Here is a 24,283-nt window from a genome sequence, read left to right as displayed (position 1 = left end):
GCTTTTTGAACGCATTAATCGCCTCTTCAGGTGCGGAAAAACGTTAACCTCTTAGTTTATTTTTCACGTGCGGGAATAAAAAGAAGTCATTCATTGCCAACTCAGGACTATACGGAGGATGACCCATCGAATCGATGTATTGTGTGCTAAAAAATTCAAATGTCTCAGTTGATATGTAAGAGCTCGTATTGTCGTAGTGAAGAATGGTCCGTCTTCGGTGGTGATTTCTGTACTTGTCTGTCTATAACTAAACTACAACTCAATAAAACAAACAACAGCATAAATCCACGATTCATCAACTGTTAAAGCACCGTTAACGTGTTTTTCTAACATTTCTTTCAAACAATCGACATTAACCATTTTTTGAACAATGGAAAAATTGTGTGAGATCCAACATGAACAAATTTTTTTTACAGTCAAATGTTCATTGAATATTGTATGTACACTGGTCCTACTAATGCCCGTAGTTGTCTCAATCTTACGATCAATTACATGACGATCTTGCAATATCAGTTTTCGTAGAGTATTAATACTTTCTGGAACAACAACTGATTTTGGACGACCTTCACGAAATTCGACTTGGAAGTGATCTACGAACTCGATTGAATTCATCATATCATCGATAATCACTGGTGCTTAATGGAGCTTCATCGCCAAAAATTGAATGAAAAAATCACTGCACTATTGTTGAATTAGTTGACGTCGTAAGTTACTAAAAAATAATCGCGCAAAAGTAAGTACTACATTTGTCATTTAATTTCTTTATTTGACTGAGTTGAATATTTTAAATTACTGTAAAGAACACAAATAGCGCTCGTAAGTCAAAACGTTCTTAGTATGTACAGCATCGAAACTGTCAAACTTTACCATAAAGTTGAGAGTTGCCAGATTGCAAGACTAGATTGTTAACTAGCTGGTAATAGATGAGAAAATGATTTAGGCGCGATTTAAATTGAAAATAAAGTTTGTTTAAGTTGGATCATAGCTTTAGGGAAAAAACTGCAACTTCAGAGGGGTGTGCAAATCAAAAATCAACTTGGAAATTAACGGACACCCTACTGCACACACACATCCTATAAACTATACATTATACATTATATTTTGAAGGGCTCAATGCAATGACTACATAATTAAACATAAATACAACAAATGGGATAAATAAAATGACATTCGCTAATGTATATTACCTTAGTATGTATCTACAAATATACTTACATATATGTATATTGTTTATATATACGTATATACATATACACATTCATATAAATAGATAAAATAGCTCAATAAAAATAAATTAATTTATGCAAATATAAACATTTTCGGTGTAAAACTGTAACGCTCACCTCTAAAATACTTTAAAATTTACACAAACACAGACTATTTCATTACAAATAAAATATTTGATTAATAAAATAACGGCATTTCTCATTTATTTTCGGCGCAGATTATTAAAGGTTTTTTTACACAGTTATTTACAAAAGTTCTACCGAAACAAAGCGCCGTTCGGCAAAAAAAATTTAAAAAACAATATTTTTTATGGTTACAAAAATATATTATAGTTAAAAATATATTATAGTAAGAAATATCAGTACGCGACGCGGCGACTTCTAGCTCTTCGTCGTGGTGGGTGCGTCGGGCACTATCATATCGTTTGGCAATTCACGCACCAGCGACAGCAGTTTGTCCAACTTTTGCACCTGCAACGTATTTTGATCGAGATACTGTTGCTTTTTGGGCGGCTTCACCATCAAACGCAAATTTGGCGATAGCTTTAACGAGGTCACAGTGCTCCTGCAAGAATAACAAAAACAAAGACAAAATTAATACAAACTTATACCACTCGAAGTGAGTAACCTTCCGACACACTCACTTATCGTCGCCGACAATAAGGAAGGGCAGATTCTCATTGAATACTAAACGCGTTAGTTTGTTCTTGCGCTTCGGCACGACCGCTTGCACACAAATCGGCTTGTACTTGTTCACATTCAAATCGAAGACGAACACTTTGCCCTCGTTGGTGCAGGCGGCAAAGACCGTGCTCGAGAAGGGCGCCCACTTGACATCGCCCACAGAGGAGCCGAGATCGAAAATGAACAGCGGTTCCGGTCGCATATCCTCCCACACTTTGACGCGCCAGTCGCCGCTGCACGAAATGAAAATATTCGAATTGTAGCGATTGAAATCGATGCGATAGACTGTGAGATGATGTGCATTGTAGGTCATTAGATATTTCGAACTATAGGCTATGCTGCATTTGTAGATGAGACCCTCTTCGGTGCCGACTAGATAGATTTCCGGATTGGTCGGATGGAATTTCATGCAAGAACCACAACTGCGCAACTGTACTTCGGTGCCGTCGGGTCCCTCAACAATGCCGTTGGTAAGAAAAAGTGTTGTTATTGTCGTAATCATGAAGTCATTCTGCATGAGTACCCAGTTGAAGACCCGACCATCCGTGGAGACGGAGTAAAAATTTATCTCACCGTCCGCCATATCGGGACCCCATTTGATCTGTGAATGAAATTAGAAAAAATGTTTCACAATAAAGATATTTGAGCTCGTCTTGACGTAGTCCAATTCAACGAATGAAAATTGGAAGCAAATCTTCTTAGTCCAATTTCCCCGCAAAACGTATTAAACTCTGTTTGCCACACAGCTGAGTCGATTTAGCCTCTGCCTATTCATCAGTATAGCGCGAGCTAGTCTCTCGTTTTTTGAGTTATCTAAAATTTTGCACGGGTCCTTTTCTCTCAAGAAGCTACTGTTCTGTTGGCATCGCCAAAGGATTACTATAACATTCAGCTTTCATACAAACTGCCGATTTAAATCAATTGCGTGCTTGGAAAACATATTTATTTGACAAGTATCTTTAGTAATTTTGGCTTTTTGAAATTTTACGAATATACATACATATGTATGTCCGTAACTCTACATACCTCCCATGCACATTCCGAGTGCTTATTGTGTACTCCCACCGACAGATAAAGCGGCTTCTCGTAGTTCTCTCTTAAATTATAAACTGCCACACTGCCGTCGTACATGCCTAGAAAATAAGTAAGCGCCCATAATTATTGTTGTGCAACATTCGTGAAATAAAGCGAACCTATTGCGACTAAAAACGGATACGTCGGATGGATATCGCAACACATGACGCCGCTCTCCGTCGATACTGTGTAGTAAATATACAAAAAAGGACTTACATTATATAACTATAAGCAGAAGTGACTTGCTTACTTATATAGTCCGGATAGGAGGGGTTCTTCACGGTGAAAAAGCAAATAGCGCCCTCATTCGGTTGCTTCATGAACTCATCTATGGGTTATCATTACATAAACAAGTCTCTTATTATAATTTTTATTACGAGACTTACGTGAACCGTAGCATACTGCAAATAAATCGTAATACATCGGATTGAATAGCAAATCGGTGACACTTAATTTTCTTATGCGATCATAGTTGAATTTCCAAAGCGGCAGCAAGGTGCCTTCCTGCTCTCTGTACTCGTCAGCCGGATCTTCCCAATAGCGATAGTCGTTGGCGATCTCCTCGTATATATTTTGATTTATCATGCGCTCCAATATCTGCCACGCCTTGAGGTACTTTTTATTGAGTAGCTCGGCTTCGGCTGCCTTATCTAACTTTTTTGCGCCGACATCTTTTCGATGTCCGCCCCGTTTATCGTCCTTCTTCTCCTTCTCCTTTTGCTGCTGTTCAAAGTCCTCTGCATAGCTGTCGTAAATCTTCCATTGCAAGACATTGGCGCCATACTGAGAGCGGGGTGGAGGTATGGTTTGTGTTTCTACACTCTACATTTGTGTGGCAGAAGAGTTTATTTAGTACATTAAAGTAATTTATACTTTATGTTTCACAGTGGCTTACCCTTCTCGGATTGGTATAGGTTAGCGCGGAACGTTCACAGAAATTAAACTGATTTAACAATTTACGCTTTCGTCCACCCGTTGCCGGTGCTGCAGTTGGCGCTCCTAAACACAATTACAAATATGAAGATTACATATTTATTTCTTCTCTCTAAATAACTTGTCTAAATGAGTTTCTTCTTCTCTAAATGAGTTATTTATTTATATATTAGCGCACCTGCCGCTTCTCCGCCCTCCTCGGCTGCTGCAGCTTCAGCATCTGCTGCACCTTCCTCAACTGCCTCTTCCTCTTCACCCTCTAACTCTTCCTCAGCCATTTCGTCATCCGCTTCTTTAGCTTGCTTTGTCGCCTTCTCCTCACCCTCTTCTTCCTCTTCCTCCACTTTTGGGATACGACTTTTTCTATCCTCAACTTCGGTCTCAATGAAGGAACCAGTGAGTGTGGGTAATGGGTATCCTAAGGTTTAAAATAAATACAATTTTATTTGGTTACTTTGGTTGCTATAATGTAAAGAAGATATCAACCGATTTCGCCCATCTCCTTCCATTTGTATTTTCGCTTCATCCGAATCTATATGCAAGGCACTGCCCTCCATTTGCATAAGTGTTACAGTGTTTCCTGCAATCGGCACCTGCAAGTTGTTACTACATTTGTATTTAGTTGTTACGTGAAATATTTTACACTACAATACTTAATGTAGTCTATACAATAGAACTTTTGGAGAGCAATCAATGTTACTTCGATCGCTGATTTTCAGCAAAGAAGATCTTTGACGTAATGAAACTCAAACCAGATCCATTACTATCGAGACTCCTCGAATCGGTTTGTATTGACGATTCCTCCTGATCTCTTTTAATCTCCCAATATTATATAAAGCTAAACCATACTTTTGATCTTATTAGATCATAAAACTTTTAAGACAGTTACCCAATTTAGATGATCAAAACGGAATCCACACGAATCTCATTGCGAATGAGATCTAAATCGAAAAAGTATTTAACAGGAGTTTGTGTTTATGGTCTTTTGATTAAATTAGCTAGTCTAACATAAGACTAGTTATATAATAAAAACACTGAACTAGCAAAATCCGGCCAAAGAATTTGTCTAAAATTTTGTATTGATGGAAAAGGCTTACGGGTGATTCAGTTTTATCAAAAAACACAAGACTAAGAGTAGTACAAAGACTTCAAAGACGGTCGAGTCGTTAAAGACATGTCTCGTTCTGGACGTCCTTCGACCTCTTCAACTGATGAAAATATTAAAAAAAAAGTAAAAGATATGGTGATTGAAAATTGTGAGATGAAAAGTCTTAGAGAGATGACAAGAGAGCTCGACATCGCTCGCGAGTCCGTTCGAATGATTTTGGTGGATATTTTGGGTACGAAACGCGTTCTTGCTCGACTCGTCCCGACAAAGCTGATTTTTTTTCAAAAAGAGTGCCGTAAACACGTCTCTTTGGGCATGCTTCATCGTGCGAGTTCCGATCCTATATTCATGGAGAGCATTATAACTGCCGATAAGACATGGGTTTATGAGTTTGAGATGCAAGCAAGTCCACAATCATTAGAATGGAACACGTTTTCAGTCGATCGAAGCTGAAGGCCATCCCAAAATGTGCTTATGAAAAGGGTTTCGAGGACTAGAAAAATCTTTGCACAAGTATATTGCATCTGGTTGGGATTGCTTTGAGGGCGGCAAAATAAATTTTGATGTAAAAAAAATATTTTGCGTCTTATTTCCAATTTCCGGGTACTATTTTGTCACAATGTGTATATACTATATACATATTATACAGCCTCCGTGGCTTCCTAGGTGTTAAAAAATTCGTGTCAAATATTTTCAGGTTAAAATAAAAGTAAAAACTACTTGTATTTATAATTAAACGCACACTAACCTGAACGAAGGCGCTATCCTTGAAGCTGTACACAACCAAATTGCGTATGACATTTGTATTTGTTGTGGTCAACACCCTGGTTACCTCCTCGGCCAACTCAGCTTCTGTTAACTCTAATTGATCATCGGGCTTGAGTAACTGGCGCGACTTAATCCAAGCATCGAAGTCATCGGCGTCACCGCCGCCATCTTTGATGTTCGATTTCGAAACCGATTTGATCTGTTAGAAATGCGATTTCGATAATTGCGTTAGAAAGACATTAGTTTAGCCCTTAAGAAAAGGATTTATTTATAAAAAAAAAATAAAAATTTTATAAAATACTATGCTGTCATGGGGTGTTGTTATATAATTAACCGCACTTTTGCAATTAGTGGTGCGAGAGTGTTTTCTTGTTGCTATTACTAAATATAAACAGCTAATAGTTAAAATAACTAATATACATATGTACTTACAATTTCATATTTATTTAAATAAAGCTTAAGAGACTCACTGATAGTAAAATGTGTTCATTAATCATTATAAATATAAGTAGAAATTATGCAAGCCTTCATGCTATGGCTATAAGTAGTTATTTACACGTTTGCCGCTTTATGGAAGTCAGTTACCTGCCGCCCATGTGACCTTGTTGGCGTACCCTCTTCACTATTCAGCTCATCCATTTGACCATCAGTAGTGTGGTCAGCAGTGGTCATAATGATATAGGTGCCGTTATTCAATGTATCACAACAAATTGCAAAACTATATTTCAATATTGTTGTTCAATTGCTTACTACAGTTTGAGAATTCATAAATTTTTTTATTATTTTCGAATATTTTTTTACTGCAAGAATTAATTTTTTTAAGTTGTCTATTATTATTTTATGGCAAAAAAATTATAAAACTTAATTCATATATATTAGGTATTTTTTTTATTTAATTATTGGATAGTCGAAAAAGTCTTCTCGTATTTCTAGTCAAACTTCAACTTATTTTTTTATATTTATAATGAACTTTAATGAACCAAATATGTACTGTTTTGGTGGACCAATTTTTGTCATTTTACCGCTAGAGACATTATTCCATCAATGTAAAACTTTTCTGGTTTCTCGCCGAAAAACTGCAACAAGTAATTTTCACAGGCTTCTCTTGAAGCCAACTTTACTCCATTAAGGGAGTTCTGCATTGACCAAAACAAATGGTAGTCCGTTGGTGTAAGGTCAGGGCTATATGGTATATGCATCAAAACTTCCCAGCCAAGCTCTCCCAGTTTTTACCGAGTCATCAAAGATGTGTGTGGTCTAGTGTTGTCCTGATGGAAGACGAAGCCCTATCTGTTGATCAGTTCTGGCCGTTTTTTTCGATTGCTTGCTACAATATCATCAGTTGTTGATGACCAGGTGGATGATTCCTTTACAATCTCACCAAACACTCAGCATAACCTTTCGAGGCGTCAATCGTGGCTTTGCGACCATTTGTTGAGCTTCACCACGCTTGGTCCATGGTCTTTTCGCACATTATTGTCGTATTTGATCCCCTTTCGTCTACTGTTACCAGTTATTTCAGAAATACAAGTAGTTCGATTTCATTTCGTTTCAGCAAAGAATCGCAGATGTGAACTCGGTCCTTTAAATTTTTCATAGACAATTTATGTGGTACGCAAACATCGAGCTTCAGACAGCTTTTTGAAATGGTTCAATACCGTTTGATGATTAATTTTAAGTTCCTTAGTGATGTCATGGCTGCTTATTTGACGGCCCGGGTCAATCTATTCCATAATTTCATCGAGTTTTTCAACGATAGGTGGAGCGAAAAGCGAAGTGCTTCTTTCACAAAGAAATTTCCAGAACTGCAGTAATCGAACCATTGTTGTGCTACACGAACTGATACAGCATCGTCTCCGTAAACTTCAGATATTTCGTTGGTGGCTTGCGTGCCATTCTTCTCTTTTTTATCCAAAAATTAAAAATATAGCGAATTTGTTCATTATTTTCACTCATTTTTGAACAGCTGTAACTTTTTTTCAACTTCCCCGAATTTAATTTTTTGGTTAAATGAAGCTTAAAATCTCACCTTTCCAACACTATATGGTATGACACAATGTGATTGGTAGCACTGGAGATATACGACTGCAACGACATCTATTGACAAAATACGAAGAGACTTTTTCGACTACCCAATATTTTAAAATAATTATATTTATAATTTTTTTTTGTTAAATACATATTTAATTATAATTTTTAATAATTTTGATTCAATCACAAATTTTATTTTTGCATTATTATTTCTTTTATTACATTCAATATTTTATGCGCCGGATGCAACGTTGATAAATATAGTATATTTCAAAACACCAAATATTTTAAAGAAAAAATAAATATGTTTACAGCATAAAATGTGAATGAGTTAGAGCTATTTTGTATGTACTTTCTAGTTTCGCCAATCATAATGGAATAATACATAAGCGAAACAAGCCAATTGCATATTTACAATAAAATTTGTATTAATAATTTATTTACATATAATCCAAATACAAACAAATTTGGTTGTGTATAATACAATTATATACATTGCTGTTGTTGTTACTTAAAATAATATGCTAATAAATACTAATTTGTTCTAACTACCGCTTTATTTGCGATTTTCCACATCTTGCCAATCAAACGACTGATTTACAACTAAAGCTGCCACGAAACACTTGAAGGTAATTGACAGGACTACCTAGGACCCAAACCACCAAACACACACACTGCGTGTTTACACAACCACATGTAAACGGCGAAACAATTTGTTTTCTACATTGCGACTGTCCTGACGCTGTCGTGACTGACGCGTCGTCACCTGCAACAGATATTCGCACAGAGCACTGCGTCTGCTATCACTGCCGAATGACGACAAAGTAACTGCAAATTGGCAGATTGACGTAGCCGTAGTCGTTGAATCGAAATCAACGAAAACCGTGAATGAAAACTCTTAAAAGTCTAACTTAGAAGGTTCGGAATGGTTTTTGGTTTTCTGTGCTAAAATTATTCGCAAATTCGTATTTTTGCACGCGCAGCCAAACAATACCCAGCAAGGAACGGTAGAGATGAAACCGTGCCCGGGAATGATTGTAGTGAATTTTTGGAGAGAGTACCGGGTCTCTCTAAGAGCCGTTCCCACGACAGTCGGGTCTGCGTAACCGGAACGGAACTGTATTTTTTATTCCGGTCAAGAATTTTCAGCTTGGCAGAATTTTGCCACTACAACAACCAGAACTCTGGCCAAGGGTGAAATTGTTCCCGATCTTTCCCCCTCTCTCGTTCACTGAATACGCCAATAGAGGTTCCCTGGTGTATTTGACTACATTAAACAGAAAACTACTTAATTTAAAAAAATTCAATCACTCATACTTTCGCTAATGGTTCCATTTGATAATTACGTGTTTTGTACTCTTAATGTTAATCACTAAATTTTTTTCAAAAAAAAAAAAAATCGCATATAAGAAATGGCATCAATTTCAATCAATCAATTTGTCACAGTTTTCGTCTTCACTGCAATAAAATTTCTTATGAAAGTCGAAAAGTCATAAATTTCTCTACATACATACATTTTTAACGATTTCTATATCCTTATATTGCCTTATTGCGCTTGAACTGTATTAACTTAAATTAATTTAAATATTTGTGATTTATTATATACGATTTTCATTACGTCAAAATTAATGACAGTCTTAGTCAAACCATTCAACACTTTGAGACAACTATTTTGACACCGAAAGTGCAACCGCGAAAAACTAACTTATTTACTAGTTAGTAGTTCTCCTGACATTCTTGAAATGAACTGTCAAACTTGCAGTGACATCACAACAGAATTTAAATTGACAGTTGTTTGGTTTTTGTACAATTTTTCACGAAATTGTACTACTGTCAGTTGGAGTTAGACGCAATGAAAGTTTCGCACTATTATTATAATATTTTTATTTTTAAAGGATTCTGCCTGATTTGCAACGTGTCTATAGGAAACTTTTACTCAACTTGGGTATTCAATTGTCATTTGTAAGAATTGCCGTATAAGGGCCAATTACAAACTACTACTTGGCGTATCTGACTAACTGCTGGGTAATGGTAGTGAGAGTAATGTATGTATATGGTTATGTACTTCAACTCATAAGTACTGCCATGGGTAGAGGGCATGCATTGAAAATTAAGTACTGTGTTGGCATGGGAAATTCGCAAATAATTTGATATAATTACTTTTATGAGCAGAAGTCAGTATATTGTCAGAGGTCACGGTTTGCAGAAATACAAATTTCGTTGTTTATAAATAACTGCGACTTTTACTTAGATATAGACAGCTTGGTGCAGTTAATATATTACGCTAATGGTATTAAGAGGTTCATCATCGCTCTCCAAATTTATATTAGTGAAATTCACATGAGATAAATAAACGAAGTGCTCTAATATGTATTGATTTTCGAAAATAATAAAACTCCGGAATAAGAAATTACGCAAAAAAAGTTTCAAAAATATTTATAACCGGGACAGAACATCTAAAAGTAAACTGTTAACATTACTACCGTCCAAAAAAAAAAATAATTTATGAAGTAAGATTGAGATAATTAAAGATCAAAATATATCGATATATTTTAGGTTTTTTGTAAGTTTGAATGCAGTTGATCTATGGAAATATGAATGGAGTATTCTAAAGTCAGAAATATTTTTTTAGCTGTTTATTCCGATTAGGGGTATCAAAAGCTGATAAAAACAATAATATAGATGTAAAACATCGGTGAAGCTACTGAACAACTCTTAGGTGTATAAATAAAATATTTATATTCCATCTATTGAGTTTCTGCAACACAGAATTATTGAAATTTGCGAATTCGTAGATGCACTTTAATGCAGTCTAGTGCTTTGCGTGATAAAAGCTAATAAAACGAACTTTCAAGGAACAGTTTTTCAGTGCATTTTGGCGGAAAGTTTCTAAAATTATTATTTTCCTTCGGTAGATTCACGGGCATGCATGTTATGGAGTAATTATTGATATTTGTGAACGAAGTCTACACCCCATCGAACGTCAATTTGATATCGAAGTGTTTCATTCGTGATTAGGCAACTCTCCACGAAAAAGTAACAACATAATGGCCTCCGACCACTCGGTGGGCTTTAAACTTGAGAATTTACTGTTTTAATACAAAAAATTTCTGAAGTCACCAAATACTGAGCATAATAATTCAACGCTCACCGGTAGACCTTATACCACATACTCAGTTCACAAGTTTTAATATATCTTCTACTACTTTGTCAGTACAACCGTTGGTCGGTCTGGGGCGATAACACGAAACTTCGCCAATTTACTTCTATCATTTGCGTGATTACACCAGTTGTACATCCCAAGTGCGGACAGGTCCTATGCACTTGATTCTTCCATTGAATGCATTGCCGCTCTTGCTTCCCATGAGTCTCGAATCTATGTGATTATTATATGAGTATACAAGTATTAATAAATTTAGGCCACTACGCTTTGCTACTAAAACTGAGCAAAATCGGTTAACACTTCCATCGGAGACCGTATACCGAAAATCCTGATTTCCACCAATCTGGTTGACAATAAATTGGATGTTTAAGCAGATAAGGTATCTTAATGAAATTTGGTAGGCATGTACCTTTTAGGATTAAATAATTTCTAACCGGGACGGTTTGCAAATTCTCGTAAAAACGAACGTTAACTCCCGACTAAGAATTTATTATTATTAACTATATCAAATATTTTTGCAAATATTTTTGCATCAGACTCCTTAAGAGACCAAAGACTCGCTCAGAGAAAGCCCTACAAAAGTGTCAGATACTCGTGGTGCTTGAACATATTTATCTTTATATCTTTAAGCTCAATAAGCCTCAAAAGGCTAACTAGAGAGTCCGGAAAGTAATAGGACTGATTTTATTCGATCGTTATCTCAGGAATATATCTAAGATTGTCGAGTAAAACTACTAGACTTAAAATTGATCAGGCTATTTTTCGAAGCCGATTACATTAAGTTAAACCACTTTTACAAATGCGCAATTGACTCCGAAACTATTGCCGAATCAATAAAAAATTTGGAAATTTTTCTCAAGTATATACACATGTAAGCCTTCGATATAACGGGTGATCCATTAGAGGTAATTTTTTCAATAGCCTTTTTATGACATGACATCATGAAAAGACTTACGTCTAAACAATGTATTTCGCGCGCTTCGCTCAACTTATGGTCAATATGATCAGCCTACCGAGCCTACTATTTGCAACACCATCACCCATATTGAGCATTCATTATTGGATAATATTCGACCGAATAAACCACGTTCAGCAAGCAGTGAAGAAAATATAGCCAACCGAAGTTGAGAGTGTACACAAAGACCGTGGAGAGTCGATTCGGCGCCGTTCGCATCAACTCGGACTGACCAATGGAACGACCTGACGCATTTTACGTCGAAATCTTAAATTGAAAGGGTACAAAATACATTTTGCGCAAGAACTGAAGCCGGTCGACCTTCCCAAGAGACATCGCTTCGCTCTATGGACTCTTGAAAAGTTCCAAGAAGATCCAATGTTTTTTGTTCAGCGATGAAGCCCATTACTGGCTCATTGGGTATGTAAACAAACAAAATTGCCGCATTTCGGACGAAGAGCTGCCATTTAATCCAGAAATAACAACGGTTTGGTGTGGTTTGTGGACAGGTGGAACCGTCGGTTAATTTTTCTTCAAAAATGATGCCGGTGAGAACGTAACCGTCAATGGCGACCGTTATTGCGCCATGATAACCGACTAGTTGATGACTGAAATTGAAGCTCGTGATCTCGGTGACATTTGGTTTCAACAAGACGGCACCATTTCCCACACATTGCATCAATCAATGGATTTATTGAGAGAACACTTCGGTAGGCAGATAATTTCACGTTTTGGGCGGGTCGATAGGCCACCAAGATCATGTGATATCACATCTGTTAAACTTTTTTCTGTGGGAATATGTAAAGTCTTAAGTCTATGCGGACAATCTCGCTTCGATTCAGGCCTTGGATCAAAACTCACGCGTGTCATTCGGATGAAAAAATAAATGCCAAAGAATATTCTTTCGAATGATTATAAACATTCCCCATAAAATTTGAAACTTCTGTGTTTATTCTCAGAAAAAGTAGGGAACCTCGAAATGGACCATCCTTTACTACCTTATTGAAAAAAGAGAAAACCGTGTGAAATATCGGTTGTAAGAGGGTTAATCCCGCAGCAATCAACAACTTTATAACAAAAAGACAATATGAAATTTCATAAATGAGCTTTATAAAACTTTACATTCGCCACTATTAAGCAATCGGTTAAAAAATGCATTCGAAATTGACGCAGCCTTCATATACATGGAATATATAAATGCATACTGAAATATATACACACATACTTATTCATATATAGCTTTAACCGTTTAAGTGCTGGTATGTGTGCTCTGATATTTACATGTATATGTGTGAGTGTCTTAGTTACCTTCAGTTTCGAACCTTTCCTTCGGTCACCGCCTGCACCACCGCCAGCAAGGCGTTGCTGCAGTTGTTGTTGCTGTTGTTGCTGCTGTTTATTGGGCATAATGCTTTATAAAGTTTTTAATAGCCGCCACTAAATGTAAATAAAGTAAAAATATATATCACGAAAATATCCGCACGGTATTGCCCTGCACACGCACGTACCCACACACACACAATGGCAAAAATGCACACTAAATAAGATACGCGTTAATTTTTTTTTGCGGAAAGCAGAATGCACGTCGAGTTTATTTAATTTTGAAAACGTTATATACTGAAAATGCAATTATTTGAAGAAAAAAACTTTGTGACTTTTCATATTTGTTTAATATTTTGAATATTTTCTTTTCTTCCATTGACGTTCAACTGCTCTTTTCATGTTTTCTTGCCGTTGTTTATTTATTGCTCATTTTCTCGATTAAACACTCGGTTCGTCTTTTGCCTTTCGTCGTCAAGCATTATCAAGTTGCTATAGAAATTATTCGAATGGTTTTAGTTATCGATTTATCGAACTCGGTTTGTGATTTTTATATCTGGATATATGTATGTAAGTCTATATGTTAAAGTATTGGATATTTTTTGTACTAAAGTGAAGCCAGTGGCTAATAGAGGAGTAAAGCTTAAAGCCTGACAAGCATAATTAATATTCAAGTCAAGAAAGCACTGAAGATATGGAAGCCTTCATAGGTGTATTTTTTATAGACTAAAAATATATTTATCATCATTTTGATCGGTCAGTTTGTATGGCTATATGTTATAGTTGTCCAATCTGAACAATGTAGTATTTGGTATCATAGAGTAGCATTGCCTTGGACAATAATCTATGCCAAATTTCGTGAGAATATCATGTTAAACAAATAAGTTTGCTATGTAAGGACTTTATTTGAATCGGTCAGTTTGTATAATAGCTATATGCTATAAAAGACCGATGTCGGCATTTTCGACAAATGAGCAACTTTTTAGGGAGAAAAATATCGATATTTCGAAAAGTGACGAATTATTTTGCGCCAATGGTTCTCCTCAATGAGTTCAGAACTGGCTGAGCAAAAGGCAAAGTCCATTCATTCACAGTATTCCAAAATAACTGGGACATATCAAGAATGATGGCAAAAAAAGCCTTCGTGCGTTCGAGCTTGCGATTTTTACTCGCAAAGGTAATGAGATCGGTTGTATTATATGCGGCTCCTATATGGATCAAGACAGTAGGCGTTAAAGCATATGCCAGACAAATAAGCACAGTGCACAGGTGGTCGGTACTAAAAGTTATCAGTGCTTTTCGAATAATATCAAGCGACGCTGCTGAAGTAATAGCCAGTATGATGCCCACTGACATCCACGGAAACGAATACGAGCGGGTATACAAGTTATCAGAAGCGTCTATAGGAGCCAAAAAAGAAGAGAGAGTCAAAAGCATAATAACATGGCAGCAATGTTGGCAGAACCTCACTCAAAGGATGGTGATACCGGACATCCATTCATGGATCGACAGACGACATGACGACCTGGATTTTCCACCTAACCCAAATACTTAGTGGACATGAGTCCTTTAGAAGTGACCTCTACAGATTCCAGCACGACATTTATCCGAATTTTCCGACATGTTCTGGGTGCTTTCAAAACTCTGAGCATGTATTCTTTTATTGCCCTCGCTTTTTAAGTATAAGTGACTACACTCGGTGGTAGTTTTCGGTGGAAAATATGTCGGTCTACAGAGAACTGAAAAGCTGTCCGCGGAACGGCTTTCTCAAACATGACAACAATGAGACATATAGAGCAGATTAAACGTCCGTAAGTCCGTGACATAAATGAAGTTTAAATGCCTTATCAGTCAAACATGACAACAGAATGAGGCATATAGAGCTTACAAAAAATCATTTACATAGATGCATATCCATAACTTAGGGTAATAATAGTCAACTCTGGTCAAACCGAGAGTCGTTGATTTAAAAACCAGTATATTTCCAGAAGATAAATCGGAAATCAAATCAGTAATATCACTATTAAGGAATTAATGATTTATGTTTAATATAATCGTCACACTTACACGTTCTTAACGTTTCCCAAAACCAAAAAAGTATCTCAAAAAGTTATGAGTTATCAGTCCCAACGTGTCTTAAAACTGTATGGATACTTAGCCTACTCTCCGTAAACGTTTATGATGTATGTAACTTCAACTCACCTTAAGATAATTGACTTAAGCGCAACTTTTGGAACTCCGTAAAAAAGTAATAACGTTCCCCCGGACCAGGTAGATATACATGCTCCAGGAACTCTTTTTCGGTGAAACTATTTGGATCATAAACGAAGGGGGTATTTTGTAAATCATCAACAGCTGACGATGATGGTGACAACATAACTGGTTCTACGTTAGAAATCGATCTTGATATTGATTCGATATATCGTTGTGTTGTACTCTCCGATTGTTCCTCATAGTTTTCTTCGGCATCTGGTGGGAATTCTGGTGGACGGTTCTCCAAGCATTCAGCGCGTTTCTTCACAGCATCAATGGCGCGTAGTAAAATCGGATTTCTGTAATGCAGAAAACAAAATGCGTGGTAAATATTATTACATTTAGTATTTTCTGAACATAGACTCACTTAATGCGGTTTACATATTCATTGATCTCTTCCGTGGTCTTTGTGTAGTCATTTAAATACGGATTCTCGGCAATATACTGATTTCGCTTCAAAATAATATCGATATCGATTTCAAGATCTGCATCCAATTGGCAATCACGTGCATCCATATGCATTATGGTAGTATTAAATTGCAAAACCTTCAGGATTTCTATACCGGCTTCTTGACTAATGGGCACTGCGCGTAGATCCAACGAGCGTAGCGGCAAATGCTTCAAAAATTCATTTGCAATGCAGCATATGATTGCCGATTGGGTCATTTGAGCGGTTCGCACATTTAAATGTGTAATATTTTGCGTGGCGCAAACCTTTGTGCTGAGCTCATGCAGACCCCGTTCACCCAGCGGATTGCCACCAAGTCCGAGATATTCCAGTTGGCCGCCATACTGACTAAGGCCGATCGCCAAAAAGTGTAAAGCATGCACACCAATCAGATTGTGCTCAAGTTCGAGCGATTTTATAGAATTCGTATGGCGGAACAACTCAAACAAACCCAAACCACAATCGTCCTCCAAGCAATCGTAACCGAAATCGATAGTCTCTATACTTTGCAAGCATTTCAGTGACTTTGCGAGTATATATAATTTTCGGGCGTCCATATAGCTGCAACGCAAACGGAATATCTTCAATTTCTGCAGAAATGAGATGCCACTATTTCAAAAAATTAAAAAAAAATAAAATAAAAATTTAGACAATATTACTTCGTTAACGCACGCGCAACTCACTAGGCCAAACCCTCAATATCGGCGTAGGAGAAGTTCAGGTGTCTTTCGTGAAAATCACGCTTCATATCTGGACCGCGAAACTCTATGGTGAAATTGACTAAGTTGTCGAAAAAGCGCACAAAACGCAAGCTCACATGATGACATAGTCTGGTCGGATAAACGAGCTTCTTTACAGTTTTCAACTGACGTTCCAAATTTCGTCGATCAACCACCAAATACTCTTCGTCCTCCTCGGGTGGTTCAACCACCATATCGAATACTCCCTTGGCTCTGAATTTCTTCTTCTTTTTTTTGCCAACCACGGGCTCCTCAACTGGTAGTGGTGTTGCTGCCCTATGCAATTCTCGCACGCGTTGTCGTTCCTGTCGCTCTGCGCGTCTCTTCTGTTGCGCCTCTCTCAATACGCGCGTACGTTCTTTACGTTCTGCCATGATTTCCTCATACATACGTTCCCACTCCAGTTCTTCTTCCGTTTTGTATACCTCTGACATCTCTTCGAGTGTGCTCGTTTCTCTAGCTGCTAAAAGTTGTTTACTTTTGCCACGCGTCGATTTCACTTCCTCCTCCTCGGATCCCAGCTCTTCGTTCAACGTGAGTACGGTCGAACGTGGTGTCACCGTCATTGATTCCACATCCGTAGAATCGCTTTCTGACTCTTCGGAGTCATCTAAATGTATGTGCTCTTTGAAAAATCTTTCAGACATTGATTGTAATTTACGTATATGCATTTCTTCGACATAATCCTTTATTTTCTCAGCTATTGGTTGCATCTCATCTAAAGGCCAATACTCGGCCGGGCACGCTTCCACCAATTCGACAAACTTCATAGATAATCCCAGACTACGCCAGTTGTATACTTTTTTAAACGTCAACGCAATATTCTCATTTTTGGACAATACAAAACGACGCCAATACTTATCGTCGGTAATGTCATAGCATACCTCCAGTGGCAGATCCAAACGTAACGAGTCATAGTATAGACGTAATTTCAACGGATCCTCAGCCAATAATGGCAGTTGTTTCGGCGTATACGCTTGTGATAATGTGCTTGTGCATAGATCCCTCAGTGGACCCAACTTAGGGTTCTCAATGAATATTTCAGCATACATGGTGCGGCCCTGTTCAGATTTCAAGGCGCGCGTCTCCAATGATGGTCGATAGACGTCATATGCTATCAAGAGGTCATGTTCTTGTGGAATACCTAAAGTATTCATGCGTATGGGATTAAAAAAATCCGTCTTAACTTCCGCTTTCGCCTCCTCCATTTCGGGGTAATTATTATGAAATGTTTACTTCTTTAAATAAATAAGACGATATATGAATTATTCAAAAATATATGTATTTGCGAACAGATTTTTTTTTTACTAGTTACAAATTTCAGACAAAATGTCAAGTCTTCAAAAGTATCTAATAATGACAAGTTGTAAAGTTTCGTACTTTTACACAACAGTAAAAAGTTCTCTAATAGAATAAAATAGCGCCGAAAGTCTTAAAATTAGGTATAGGAAAGCAAAGCAAGATTTGAGCTGATCTTAAAAACCGTTGAAGCCAAGTCACGTTGTGTGGCCCATACAAGTGGCATAAAGTCAACCGGAAGTTGGAAAAATATTTTATTATATCTACAGGGTTTGTCCGGAAAGCACAAGGACTGAGTCGATCCGAGTCGACAATGCTTTAAAAACTTTCAAAATAGGCTCCTTCTGCGTCGATGCAGCGCTGCCAGGGCGATTTCCAAGCATTGAAGGCGTCACGGAAGGCATTCTCCGGAATAGCCTTGAGACCCGAGGTGCATGCTGCTTGGATCCCCTCTGTCATCTCAAAATGCTTGCCTTTCATCAGCTTTTTCAGGCAAGGAAGCAAAAGATAGTTAGGGAGGGCCACATTTGGGCTGTAGGGTGGCTGCGGAAGCGTTGGGTGGTCGGTTAGGTAGCTGTTCACAAGAAAGGTGGTGTGAGCCGGGCCTTTTTGGTCGTCAGTGAGCATTTTTGGGACCATCTTCGCGCACACTTTGCGCATGTTCAAGTGCTCCGTCATGTCATGAACCACCGATTTTAATAAATTTAACATCTGGGCAATTAAACGAATACTTCGTTGACGGTTTGAGTTCAAAACTTTGCGCACACGAGCTACATTGTCGGTGTTTGACGAAGTCGCAGGTCTCCAGCACGGTCTTCATTAGCGATCTCTTCTCGGCCCTCAAAAAAGGCCTGGTGCCACCGAAATACACCACTTCTTGCTAAAGCAACACCTGGATAAGCCTGCTTGATTATATTAAGCGTTTCTGTCGCAGATTTACCGAGTTTTACACAGAATTTAATCGCGTACCTCTGCTCTTACGCCCGCTGCATTTTCGCGAGAAAAGGTTTGTCCTGACTTTCCTGGTACTCGGAAACAACTGACCAGTTGCTCGTACTTTAGCTACGAATACCCTTTACCGAATCCAGTCGGTGTGCGCACACTCCGAAGTACAGTCGCGGCGGAAAAGAATCAGTCCTATTACTTTCAGGACAAACCCTTTATGGGGGCTCCGTGAAATACTGAAGAATTATTATTAATTTTTAACACCAGATCTTATCATTATCAGGTGGTCACAATTTCACTAAGGTCTGTGGGATATATCTGGATATTTTTGGTACAAAATATACATAATCGTCAGAGCCAACCTCATAGTTGGTCTAAAGGCTTGATAAAACAGAATCGGATGTTAACTATTTTAGGGTACGAACTTTTTTTACTATTCATTGGTGCTTTATCTTGAAAGAAAAGGAATTTTTAGTTTTGTAGTCCAAATTATATTGTATCATTTTAATTTTTTCCCAGACTTATTAAAAATACGTGACAAATTGTATTTATACTTCTGTCACTCTAAAATAATCATATTTTTTCCGTTAATAATTTGGATGTGGTCCTCTTGGTATGTCAAAATACCAAAAGCGTGACATTATTTCATGCTTGTTAAACTTATTTGGATCTTCGGTATGAAATTTCGTAGTCGAACTTAAGCTCTCTTCTTCGTATAATTCTGCTTCGGCGCCTCCTTCTTCTTCATCTTTTTCTTCGTCGTTTAGCTGTTCTAGATGGAAATCAAATATAGAACTTGGTGCTTCACTACCGCGATGGAATAAATTCGGGCGCAGCTTCAAGCACTCGTCTCTCGCTTCTACCGCTTCTATTGCGCGTAAAAGGATTTTGTTTCTAAAAGATTTGAAAAGTTATAACTTACTGTATTTAATTGTCCCAAGTACTAAGTAGAAATCAATGGAAAGAGTACACAGTAAATGGAGAATATGGAAGTGCTACTTCTAAGTTACTACTCAGAACATACCAGATACTCCTTTACTGAAAGTTCTACAAGATATTCATCTACAAATATAATAATTGAATCATCCGACTTACCTTGTTTTTTTAAGAGATTGATCAATATCTGTAATAGATATCCTGGTATCACCAATAGCTGGATAAATAAAGAGGAATTTATTTCGATTAACCAGAATTTCGAAGTCGACCTCCAATTCGGCAGGTAAGTCACAACCGCGTACATCAAATCTCCGTATTTTATAGTTATTCCTAAATGACTTTAGTATTTCACATGCAACATCGGTGTCGATTATAACTCCCGACATATCAATGGCCCGCAACACTCTATGATATGGTATCAGTTGCTGGGCAATACAATTTTTGATCCCCTCTTGGGAGATTATTGCGCCACGCAAGCATAATTCTCGCACCTGGTCAGTATTGGCAATATGCAAGCAGAACAGATTCAACGCGTCAGTATTTAAAGTGCTGTGAGCCAAACTCAAATACTGACAGCAACCATCGTAACCGCCGAGTGCCCTCGCCAAATCACAAATCGCTTCAGCGCCGAGCTCATTACCGGTTAGATCGAGCGATACAATTGAGGTAGTTCTTTGGAAGAGTTCATGAAGACCCTCACCGCAATCATCCTTTAAATTATCGTAGCTGAAATCAACGATTTTCAAGGAGTGAATTGTCTTCAGACTCCTCGTGAGTAAGAATAGCTTATGTGCATTCAAACGACTATTGCGTAGCCTAAAGACTTGCAGACCACCTAGACTTCTTAGGCCCCTGTGTGAGAGTAAGTAAGTAAGTATGTATGTGTATAACTGTGTATCTAATTCAACAAACTCACTCGGCCAATCGTTCGATGTCACGAGTACTGATATGATAATGCCAATTCTCATATTTGGCTGGTGGCGGTGGACCATTGAACTCAATGCGCAAGGTATTCAAGTATGGAAAATACTTCAATAGACGCAAATCTACATGATGGCAATAATCTGCAATCGCTGGGTCCCTCATTGCTACTTGGAGTTGCCTAATTTTATCTTTATTTAGTGCGTTCAAAGCAATAATGTCTTCTTCCTCTTCTGGCGGCTCAACTTTCATATCAAATACACTGATCATTTCATCATCACCTTTCTTCTTTTGCCTTGCCGCTCTTCTTTTAGCCAATCTTTCCTTTGCTTCCTTCTCTTCGGCCGCTTTAGCAGCTGCCTCGGCTTCAACCTTCGTCCGCTCTTCCGCGATTCGTTTGCCTTCTTTACACTCGGCCCGCTTTTGTCGCCTTAAACGTTGTGCCGTTCTCTTTTCCTTCCTTATTAATTTATCTTCAAACTCGGTATCGTCACCGTCATACCACAAACTAGTAATTGATCTCGAATTGTAATTCCACGTCGAGTAGACACTTGTTATACTTGACAATCCCCTGATAGTATGCATTGGTTGGCTAACTATTGGAATCAACGTAACATGTTTATTTGAACCAGATTGTGAGCTTCGCATGCTGCTATTCCTACTTCCCCCACTTCTGCTTGCAGTATCTTCCTCTTCCGCTTCGAGCTGTTCTTCCGCGCCAACATCACTACTGGGAATAGTTGTCGATGAGCCCGATGAGGAACATATGTCATCGCGTCTCACATGTTTGAGTAGGGTGCGCTCATCTATCGAACGCAAACGTTCAATATGTAAATCGGTTACGTAAAATTTGATTTTATCTGATAAACTCTCCATCTCGACTTCATCAAAACCACCAACACTTAATTGTTGCAGGTATTTTTCAAATTTCATTGTGATTCCCTTATTTTTCCAATCGATTTTCTTAACTTGCAAACCCGGATCGTTGTGACGTGTCAAAACATAACGTTTCCAATAGCTCTCATCATCTATATAGTAACATTTCTCCAAAGGTAGATCAAGGCTCAGCGTTTCATAGTAGCTTCTCATTATAATCGGATCATTTTTAACTAAATCAATCAGTTCATTCGGCTCATACATTTGCGATAAAACTTTTCCACATAAATACCATAAAGGTGCGAAGCCAGGCGGATGTATAAGCGCGTCAGCATATATCCTTTTGTCAGCCTCACTTTTCATTAACCTCGTCTCCGGAGAACTTTTATATACTTCATAAGCATTCATTGCACCCTTGTCTTCGGGAAAAACGCCTACGGTACTCTCCTGCATACATTTTAAGTATGTTTCGGATAGTCCAGCGTTATTGTCCGTATTACTTGTGACTGTGATTGGTTGACTGACCAAGCTTGGTTGACTACCCAAGCTTCTCTTTTGCATTTCCCTGCCGTTTGGAGCAACCAAAAGAAATTATATCAGAATTTAGACTGCAGATCGAATCAGCCGGAAGTTTGAATCCTTCCAAATGGGGACGCGTATAAGAAATATAAAAAAAATGATAAAAAAGCAGTAAAAAATATGTTTAACAAAAATACGTTAATTATTTTCGGCTTCTATTTTTTATATGTCATAATTTGTGAAAAAAAAATAAAAACCAAATGTTGAATTTTTCGAATTTCGATTTTGATTGTATTGATAAAAGTTGTAAGCGTAGTGGCAATCTATAAATAATGGGATATTGATACATTACATAATCGATATCAAATTTGTCCTTTTTTCGCACGCCTGCGCCACTTTTTTATAAAAAGAGTTTTCAAGAATGATAGCCAAAGAATCACGGAGTGACGTCTGACAATCCTGCCCCAGGATTTTTTTATACAGTAACTGATTTTTATGAAATTCACTCCTGAGTGAAAACCAATATCGAAACTACTTTCTATACTGCATTTATGAAGTCTTGTGAGATTGCTGTATCGCTACTTTAGTTCATCGATGTATTCCTGACCTGTTAATTTAGGTCGATAACTGCAAAAAATAGTCGACCAAAAGGCTTCAAATAGTGCATGGCGGCACTAAAATTACCGTTATTGAAAGTTTAAGAAACAACTCACTTAACTACGATATTTTTATTGTACTTATATAGAGATATAAAGATGGAGAAAAAATACCCCTCCACCAAAATATTGAGTTTTTTTCGGTTTCGTTTAATTATCTCTTCTGCTTTCACTTTTTCGAGGCAAAAAAAATAATAAAAAGAAGAAGCCAAGAAGCACAAAATCTAATTATATCGTAATACAAAGGCGCGTTCATATTTAAGTTTTATTACCAGGCGCTCAGTACTTGGCAAGCACAATTTGAAATTTATTCATTCATAAGTTGAATGAACCTCTAGATTTTGCCATGAACGTACGAATATACGAACTTACGAAACGGTATGAATGTAATCAAAAGTTCATTGAAACATGAGTGAACAATGGATTTACGAGTATATATGTTTTTTAGATTATGACAGTGGATTTGTAAGACGTTCCCTTCTTTCAAAATATTTGAACCGTACTTTCTCATGCCAGAACTTCGCGTTGATACAAACAGACATGTACAAGATGCATTCCAAAGTAAACAGGACTTAAAAAAAAAGAGAACAAATGGTTTTTTCGGCAAAATCAATTGATTTTATTAAAAAAATAGTATTCTTCTGCTTCAATACAGCTTTTTGCACGGTCCAAAAGCATGTCGAACGAGTGTTTTAGCTCGTTGACCGATATGACCGCCAGCAGGCCGGTGCAAGCCTTTTGAATGACCTCTACGTCTACATAACGCTTTTCTTTCTTGGGCAAATGCATTTTTCCGAAAAGGAAGAAGTCGCACGGCCATATCAGGTGAATACGGGGAGTGGTCAATGGTCACAAGCGTCGATCGATGAGACGGCGCATTATCGTGCAGCAAACGCCAACTTTCATCTTCGCGATATTCGGGCCGAACACGTCGAATACGGCGCACCAAACGCTTCAAAACTCCAAGGTAGAATACCGCATTAACGTTTTCATGCATTTCAATGATGATTTCGGCTGATTTTTGATATATTCACGCACAGTTTCGATGGAATTTCCGGTGATCATGGATTTTGATTGGCCCACATGTTGATCGTCATTTATGTCCTCCCGACCACTTTGAAAACGTTGAAACCACTCGTGCACTCTGCTACGGGATAGGCAATCATCGCCATACACTTGTTTCATCAATTGAAACGTTTCGGTAAAAGTTTTACCAATTTACAAATTACAAAATTTTATGTTGGCTCTTTGTTCGAAGCTGATTTTCAAAACATACTGACACTTAAAACGCAATAACTCCACTTCCAATCAATGAAATGTCATGAAATTCTCACTGGAAAATCGATAAAGATAGCAGATTCTAATGCACTAGTCGACATATAGATGGCGCCACCAGGGGGCGCTAGATTTAAAAAGTCCTGTTTACTT

General features: G+C 37.7%; 5 protein-coding genes across 5 annotated transcripts in view; 2 read left to right on the top strand and 3 right to left on the bottom strand.

Moving 5' to 3' along the window:
* The window catches only part of LOC126756891 (augmin complex subunit dgt3), a 276,422-nt gene that overhangs the window by 35,029 nt on the left and 217,110 nt on the right, over positions 1–24,283 (top strand). The window lies entirely within an intron of this gene.
* The window catches only part of LOC126756888 (protein wech-like), a 49,951-nt gene continuing 26,396 nt past the window's right edge, over positions 729–24,283 (top strand). The window contains exon 1 of the mRNA XM_050470381.1: positions 729–733. The gene's annotated coding sequence lies outside the window, so the exon portion shown is untranslated. The remainder of the gene's footprint in view (positions 734–24,283) is intronic.
* Positions 1,279–13,431, bottom strand: LOC126756885 (dynein intermediate chain 2, ciliary). Its single transcript, XM_050470375.1, is given in 12 exon segments — positions 1,279–1,791; positions 1,871–2,511; positions 2,937–3,043; positions 3,104–3,169; positions 3,235–3,312; positions 3,371–3,806; positions 3,880–3,983; positions 4,096–4,335; positions 4,404–4,419; positions 4,421–4,510; positions 5,774–5,992; positions 13,251–13,431. Coding segments are annotated over 12 exon segments (2,280 nt in total). The 5' UTR covers positions 13,350–13,431; the 3' UTR covers positions 1,279–1,607.
* Positions 13,673–17,911, bottom strand: LOC126756884 (uncharacterized). The gene is made up of 4 exons (XM_050470374.1): positions 16,647–17,911; positions 15,883–16,572; positions 15,465–15,814; positions 13,673–13,754 (listed from the first exon to the last, which is right to left on the bottom strand). The coding sequence occupies exons 1-3, from the start codon at positions 17,909–17,911 to the stop codon at positions 15,466–15,468; spliced, it is 2,304 nt and encodes a 767-aa protein (XP_050326331.1). The 3' UTR covers positions 13,673–13,754; position 15,465.
* Positions 19,265–23,771, bottom strand: LOC126756882 (uncharacterized). The gene is made up of 3 exons (XM_050470373.1): positions 20,800–23,771; positions 20,043–20,735; positions 19,265–19,841 (listed from the first exon to the last, which is right to left on the bottom strand). The coding sequence occupies exons 1-3, from the start codon at positions 22,239–22,241 to the stop codon at positions 19,535–19,537; spliced, it is 2,442 nt and encodes an 813-aa protein (XP_050326330.1). The 5' UTR covers positions 22,242–23,771; the 3' UTR covers positions 19,265–19,534.

This window comes from Bactrocera neohumeralis, chromosome 4, assembly GCF_024586455.1.
Source record: "Bactrocera neohumeralis isolate Rockhampton chromosome 4, APGP_CSIRO_Bneo_wtdbg2-racon-allhic-juicebox.fasta_v2, whole genome shotgun sequence".
Taxonomy (NCBI): Eukaryota; Metazoa; Arthropoda; class Insecta; order Diptera; family Tephritidae; genus Bactrocera; species Bactrocera neohumeralis.
Note: the sequence above shows the minus strand (reverse complement) of the source record. Positions and strands in the feature narration are given on the sequence as shown.

What these genes read in the sequence shown, in the direction of transcription:
- LOC126756884 (XM_050470374.1), bottom strand. Translation starts at nt 17,911, where the DNA reads ATGGAGGAGGCGAAAGCGGAAGTTAAGACGGATTTTTTTAATCCCATA. An exon ending in GATATTGAGGGTTTGGCCTA is followed by an intron (nt 16,573 to 16,646) that starts GTGAGTTGCGCG and finishes TTTTTGAAATAG; the next exon opens with TGGCATCTCATTTCTGCAGA. An exon ending in GAATATGTAAACCGCATTAA is followed by an intron (nt 15,815 to 15,882) that starts GTGAGTCTATGT and finishes TCTGCATTACAG; the next exon opens with AAATCCGATTTTACTACGCG.
- LOC126756882 (XM_050470373.1), bottom strand. Translation starts at nt 22,241, where the DNA reads ATGCAAAAGAGAAGCTTGGGTAGTCAACCAAGCTTGGTCAGTCAACCA. An exon ending in GACATCGAACGATTGGCCGA is followed by an intron (nt 20,736 to 20,799) that starts GTGAGTTTGTTG and finishes ACTCTCACACAG; the next exon opens with GGGCCTAAGAAGTCTAGGTG. An exon ending in CAATCTCTTAAAAAAACAAG is followed by an intron (nt 19,842 to 20,042) that starts GTAAGTCGGATG and finishes CAAATCTTTTAG; the next exon opens with AAACAAAATCCTTTTACGCG.